General features: G+C 41.5%; 1 protein-coding gene across 3 annotated transcripts in view; it reads right to left on the bottom strand.

The window, feature by feature from the left end:
* LOC137992491 (collagen alpha-6(VI) chain-like) overlaps positions 1-7500 on the bottom strand; it is a 26556-nt gene that overhangs the window by 5266 nt on the left and 13790 nt on the right. For 2 of the 3 annotated variants that reach the window (XM_068837852.1, XM_068837851.1), the window contains exons 4-5: positions 6426-6653; positions 5354-5557 (exon numbers count right to left, since the gene is read on the bottom strand). In XM_068837852.1, the coding sequence (XP_068693953.1) occupies positions 5354-5557; positions 6426-6653 (432 nt within the window). The remainder of the gene's footprint in view (positions 1-5353; positions 5558-6425; positions 6654-7500) is intronic. The other variant, XM_068837853.1, reaches the window with a different exon arrangement.

Genomic DNA, 7500 nt, shown 5'->3' on the forward strand with positions numbered 1-7500 from the left:
AATAGTACAGATGGCAAGAAACGGACTTGAAATAACTCCAAATGTGACCCTTGTCATTCTGTAAATCTTGGGTGTGGCTTCAGCATCCAAATATCTCCACAGGTACCGATGTGAATCCCTATCTTCTTCCTTTAAGCGGACCTGCAAAAACATCTTCTCTATATCACCCATGATACCGATATGACCTTTTCGAAAGCGCAGGAGGATCCCAACCAAATCAGGCTGCAACACAGGGCCGGCTTCTAAGCAGCTATTAAGAGAGAGACCATTACTATCTCTCGCAGACGCATCAAACACAACCCTTGTCTTAGTTGTCTGCTTATCTTCTCTGATGACTGCATGATGTGGAAGATAGAACACAGGACGCCCATCTGTTGGTGCAATTTGATCACAAGGTACTTCTTCTGAAACTCCATCGTCGATGTACTTAAGAATCGCCTCCCTGTAGGACCTGGCTTTGGCTGGCTCTTGAAGCAGCTTCTTTTCTAGATTGAACAGCCTATTTTCTGCTTGCTTGTAGTTATCTTTCAATACTACTTGATCTTCCTTCCATGGTAAGGAGACTTCATATCGACCATCTTTGTATGTTAATGTGTCCCTAAACTTCTTTAACACCATGGCTTCACTGGGGTTAGTAGAAGGTGGACTTTCAGTAGGTTTGATGCCAATAGACTCCAAGTTCCAGAATTTCTGAAGTGTTTCATTCAATTGTTCCTCAATGCCAATTTGAATGTTCATAGACACAGTACATTCTTGGCCATGACCGCCTGTTGGTCCACAGAAGACCCAACCTAGTGACGTGCGAACTGCAACTGGTTCATTGGAACCTCCTCGTACAATGTCTCTTGTCACAAAGGAATAATAAAAATCCAAGCCAATGAGTACATCAATCTCCCGTTCACCTCGGGGGAATTCTTCAGGAAATGTTATGCCTTGAAGATGAAGCCATTTTTCTGGATGAATGTCCACAGCCTCAGCTGGACGGCAAATAACTGGCGCAGTAAGTGTTTCAATACATTGCGGCTTTCCAGGCTTATCAACAGGTGCTACAGTAAAAGCAATTCTCTTTCGCAGCGTCTCCTTGTCTGACTTTCCACCAAATCCAGACACAGCAATTCTAACACTCTTTCCATCTAGGCCAAGCTCTTGCACAATACTTTGTCTAACAAATGAAGTCTGTGAACCGGGATCAAGAAAACATTGAACAACTTTCGAGCAACCATGGGATCCACACATAACAGCTGGCACAGTTTGAAGAATAACTTTGCCGCCACCACGAGACACCATTGAACTTGCTACTACATGTGAAGCTGCTGTAGAAGGAGGAGCTTGAGATAAGGATGCTCTCTCCGGGGACGTTTGTGACGAGGGTGGTGTCGCTGAAGACCCAGAACTGACCGAATCCACATGAAGGAGGCTATGGTGTTTACCTCGACAGTGCTTACATGGTGGTTTTTCACAACTTTGAGCCACGTGACCAGCTTCTAAGCAACGAAAACAAAGATCTTTGGACAATGCCATCCTGAATCTATCTTTCACTGCCAATGACAGAAAATTAACGCATGACCACACGTGGTGATTCTTCCGACAAACACAGTACTGTTTGACTTGCATAGAAGCACATAGTGCAGAAGTAGATGATCTTCGTGGTGAACTAGACTTGAAATTCACCTGGCTTACACACTTTGCAGTGTTTTCCTTTGCAGAGACCTTGAACTCCAGAGAGGGAGACTGGGAAGACTCTTTGGCTCGTACTACTTGTTCTAAGAAAGCAAACAATGTTTTCACTTTCACACAGTCCTCTTTTGCTTTCCAATTACCAAGTTCAAGTTCCCACCTTTCAACAACTCTTTTTGGCAGCTTGTCCACAATTAGGGGTACAAGAACCGGAGCTAAAGTTTCAGAATTGAATTTCTCACCCATGGATTCAACAGACCGAACATGCCCAACCACTTGATCATAGAATTTACGCATAGACAATGCATCATCAGAGTTTAAACGCGGTAAATGAATTAGGGATCTTATATGTGCATCGAGGATCAATCTTGGATGACCAAACCTTTCTTTCAGGGCTTCCAAAACTGGCTGGTAATTCTCTTGTACCACTGCAAATCCCTTCACTGCTTCGGCAGCTGGACCCTTTAATGATCTCATCAAGTATTCTAATTTCTGTACCTCTGCTAAGGCTGAATTATCAACCACGGAGACCTTGATCGACTGGTAATACGGTTGCCAACATAAAACGTTTCCATCAAAGGTAGGCAGATCAATCTTCGGTAGCTTAACTTGTACCTGAGGGCATGACTGCGGGGTTACGGTTGCACTACTATCCGTTTTCATCTCAGAGACAGATTTACATTCCAGATACTTCGTCATTTTAGACATGTATTCAATAACACGCAATTCATAGTCATTATGACTGCTACACTCTGTGTCGATTTGTTCGTCTTCTAACAGAGTACACATTGTGGCTTGCACATCTTGTAAATCGCTCCATTTACTAGCAATATTATCTTTCAAAACCTGAATCATAGCATGATTATCCTGCACTGATAGCGCTTCTTCGACAGACTTCAAAGTGTCCGTTACGGACTTTCTCAAGAACTTTCGTTTCTTCTTAATAGCTTCCAACTCTTCAGACATTTCGACTAACCTTGAATGATCACAATGTTCTTATAGTCCACCAGAGCTTCCACAAATTCATCAAGGTAGTCGTGCAAGGTAACAGCGCCAATCGCTCCAAATGCGAAGACCAACTCTTCATCCAAATCTGTCAGAATCTCTCCGATTCGAAGGACCATGTATTCAACGATTTATTCTTCAAACGCAACAAGGATTACAATTTCTACGCGACACAACGAATTCAACATAAACACACGAGCACATGGAAAATTTTATGCGGGGTGTCCCGAGCCCCTGCATCACTGGGACCCAGGGTCCTCAAACCCGACAAAAATAGAAACTTTCAGTTCCGAACATGCAGTATTGCAAAAGCGTCGAAAGTAAAAAAAAAAACCAAAAAGGGTCAAATCAATTTGTCTCTCATTTCAAAGCACGATGAGATGAAGGTGATTAAAATTTACTAGCTGTCATATCGAATTGTCATGTGATAATTTTCGTATATTATAGCGGAGCTCCGCGCGCGCGGAGCACCATTGTTAAGAAAATATGGTAACCCATCGATGCGAGAAAATTTGGTTTTATAGCCATTACGTCATGAACGTCCGTACATTTTCGTGCGTCCGTACGTCCACCTATCCATGTATGCCAATGTGACCGGTATCATCGGTATCAGCATACATCTTTGTTATTGGACATCCATCTTTTGACTAATTGACACCTGTCAGAACAAGGTATCCGCTGACCAGTATCATATGACCATATCGCGGGCTCAAGCTTAAGCTCACTGAGGTCAGCTGTTTTTTTTGAAGTTGACCGCTGACCAGGTACTGGTTTTCGATGGGATTGCAGGCTCAACCTACGTGAACTCATCTGAACATAAGCGAGGCTTCATTATTCGCGCACTTTCTGTGGCTCGACGCGGCTACACGGCCATACTATATATCAACGAAAGTTCTTACACAGTCAAACGCTTTTCGTGTTCAGGTGGAAAACGGTTTGGAAGATGTTTTCTTTTTGTATTTTTCGCTGGTTTCAATCCAGTTTGACATATCATGATATCTCTGGTCCACACTGGTGTCGTCGCAGTCATTCAAGTCAAGCATCGGCGGGATGTAAACTTAAAGCTGAGTGTTTATTTTTAATTTGTTTAGAGCCGCTTTTATCTATAAGGTTACATGATTCCTGGATGACCTTTGCCTAGAACAGAAACGAAAGGACTGAGCGAAAGAAAACGACAACGACAAAACAGGATACCAGTAATAGCTCATACTTAGCACAAAAATTCTTTCCTTGGGCACTAAGCCGTTTTTTATTTTTACGGATGTGTTATTTAAATTGGATGCGTATTTTTAAAAGTTGGTTTAATCGGTTTTTCTTTTCAGGAATGAAAATCGAATTTTTATTGTCAACTGGAATTAAATAACAATTATCTGCACTTTTTTGGACATAAAGAAAAAGTTGATTAGTTTGTTTGTTTGTTTGTTTGTTTGTTTTCCTCTAAAATGCGAGCGAACAAGTGCTTTTTTAATCCGTTTGCCCAGCTGGTTTTCGTTGTATCTCGACAGTGACAATAAAATTTTGCCGCTATGTTATAAACACGTACATTCGCAATGAGTTCTCGTAAAATTAGGGGGAAATCTCAGTAGCTTGTGTTTTCAGAAGTTTGTTTACAGCACCCAAATGTTATTTAAGTGTTGGCGCAGATCGTGTTTAAAGTTCGTCCTTTCTTGGTTGCATTATCGTAGTTTGCCGATTCTTCGGTACCAAGCCAACCTGGCGTGTTTCAATGAAATACATCAAAAATGTGAGTGATCTTGTTTTCAGAGATAAAGTGGAATAAAGTACATCAGTAAAACTCTTCTTTGACCTTGAACTGACTAAGTTGTTTTTATGGCTTCAAATTTTAGCATGATTCCTATTCGCTGGCTATTGATAGTTGACTCTGAAATGGCCTTTTTTCCTTTTCAATTCGCTCGCTGAGGTTGTGCTTAAAGGGAAACTGTCACGAGAAGCGCATGCGCTAGCGTCTTGTGAAAACTTTAAAAGTGTTACGTTAACATTTTTCAAGTTGAATCCACAAATTCAAAATGGTGTCCTCTGGGGAGGGTCATGGTGGACAAAGGAGAAACTCCGGTGAATATACGTGACTCACACATGAATCCATGATAGCGGCTAGAATTTTCCGTGGGCTCGAGAGCAAACAAACTCGAGCATGCGCAGCTCATGACAGTGCCCCTTTAATGCTTGTTTTCTTTTAAAACTCATTCGGTTCAAAAAAAAAATATTGCCAAACTGGTGAATTGCAAAGTAAATTTCACTGGAAAAACCCACGTCGCACTCATCGCTTCGAGATTCATACGATATCGGTTTTTAGCGTAAAATTTAACGTGGAAGTCATTAGTTAGGACGCATCAATTAGCTAGGTTGACAGTAGATGGCGAGGAATGTCATTGTAAATAAAGATGGTACAATGAAAAGATAACTCTTAAGATAAACATGTCAATTGTTAGCTCCCAAACATCTCAGTTCATTGCTATTAAAATATCAGAATCAACATCAGAACCATATTTATATTAATTGTACGCGGTGTAAAGGTACTAGTGAATACTTCCCAGGGATTATAAATATTCCCACGACATTGCCTCTTGAGTAAATGACGAATCCTAGAAACTTAAATGCGCTACACAGCTACAATTGATTTATTTGACAATTCCATAAAGCTCGGGCCTACCTTCACAGATCACAGCTGTGATTTCATTGGCGATAAGCTCCATTCTTCCCTCGAGGTTTTCATCAGACAATGTCAAAGCCTTCCCGTTTGAAGAGGCAATTGCTCTTAACTGCTCTTTGTTCACATTAGAGGTTATTCCCAAAGTTATAATTACAATCCCTTCGTCTTTTAACTGTTGGGAAGATTCCACGGCCTTTTCGGATTCTAGGAGATAATTGACAGATCTTGGTGTCTTGCGCACCGAACGCTGCTAGAATAATTAGCATTAGGATCTTCCACGGCGGTGGGGGGAGTCGTGCAATCATTACAGATAAGAAGTAAGGCAAAGTGAGCAGTACCCAGATGGAGAAAACTTCTGTGGCCGGCATGGGCATAGTATGTCCATTTACTATATAAGCACCAATGAAACACCAAGTGAGCTTTCGCGCGAAAACATGATATCTTCACACGTGAAAATAACATCTTATCGTCACAAGTGAAAAGATCACTGTTGCTATGGTTACTTATGGAAATCGCGCCTTTTGTGAAATTATGTAGTATTTCATTGGTGTTAATATAATAATCGTGTTGAAAAATATTTCACTCGTTCGATGCGCTCACTCGTGTGACATATTTCAACACACCAAAGAGAAATTTCGTAGTCCGCGCGGCCATGTAATAGGGAGCTTTAGCAACGACAACGGCGACGGCAACGAAAACGTCACAAATTTGCATATTTAGTGGGCAAAAACAATAGCTTTGCACGCCCTGCACGTGCGTTTTTCATTTTTGTCCATTTCTTTGCCGTCGTCAGCAAAGCAACAACGTGAAATTACCAAGTTTGAAGTGTTATGGAGAACGTCAGCACCTGGAGATAAATTTTCATTTTTCTCCCCTAAATTAAGCGCCGCTCGTAACGGTTTCATTCCTGAGGGACTGAAACACCTTTGTCATATTAAAAGGCTTGGAATAGTCGCGAAGTGATCGCAATAACGTGAATTTATGTTTTTACATGACGTTCTCGTTGCGTCGAAAGAATCGCGGCTACTGCGGATAGAATTTTTATAAGGCGTGTTATGCCATGCCAACTTACTCTGAAAGTGACCATCCGAGATAAGAACCAGCACATGTGCTTTGTTTCTTCGTCCTCCGGTCTTGAACATATTCCGAGCTTCGACGAAGGCCTCATTCATATACGTTCCCCCTCCAGGATGTCTCAGCTGTTTAATGACTGCATGCAGATCACGGATATTTTGTGTATTGTTGAAAAAATACACAATTTCGATGGAATTTGCAATCGCCATTAAAGCCACGCGTGTTGCTTGAAAAGTAAAGCAAGTTTCTTTAGTATTTGAAGTAAATCACGTCACCGAGTTCTTTTTAGGACTTATTAGAGACCTTTAGCTACAGCTTGGTGTAGGTTGGTTTTGGCTAATACCCTCGTCTGTAGTAGTAGTAGCTACAGCTTTTTCCGGAATTACCGCAAACCGCAAACCTCAAGATATCACGTGACTTTGGCTTTGTCTTCGCGTTTGGTGTTTGGTCTTCATGTTTTTACGGCAAGCATCCCTTGTAGTGGTAAGTGAAATACGGCAGAGTTTTAAGGCAAATTAAACTTAACGACCCCACGTTTAAGGCTAACCGATTGGTTCTTGCGTATCTAAGCTTTTTTATATTAAGGGTTCTGCTGTGACATGCAGTGAAACCTCTATTAAGCGGCAACCATCGGGGCTAGTGGCCGCTTAGTAAAGGTTGGCCGCTTAATACGGGTTCAACGATGAAATGATATATGAAATGGATCATATATGAACTGCGGATATGAAATCAAGTGAAACTATGATCTTCGCAGTTATGAACATTAAAACCCACAAATGACCAGCTCCCAACGTCAGTGGCTTCATAGCTCAGTTGGTTAGAGCGTCGCACCGGTATCGCGAGGTCACGGGTTCAAACCCCGTTGAAGTCCTGAATTTTTCAGGCTTCTTTACGCAATTGCAAAGTTTGCGTTCATAACTGCGAAGATCATAGTTTCACTCACTTAATACAGGTTCGTCAGAAATTAGCATAATCTTAAAAGGAAACGTCACTTTATTCTAAAACAAACACTTTAGAGGCTTGTGACAACTTTCGCACAAGAGACAGCTCTAATACCGAACAAAAATACAGTA

This window comes from Montipora foliosa, chromosome 2 (genome assembly GCF_036669935.1).
Source record: "Montipora foliosa isolate CH-2021 chromosome 2, ASM3666993v2, whole genome shotgun sequence".
NCBI lineage: Eukaryota > Metazoa > Cnidaria > Anthozoa > Scleractinia > Acroporidae > Montipora > Montipora foliosa.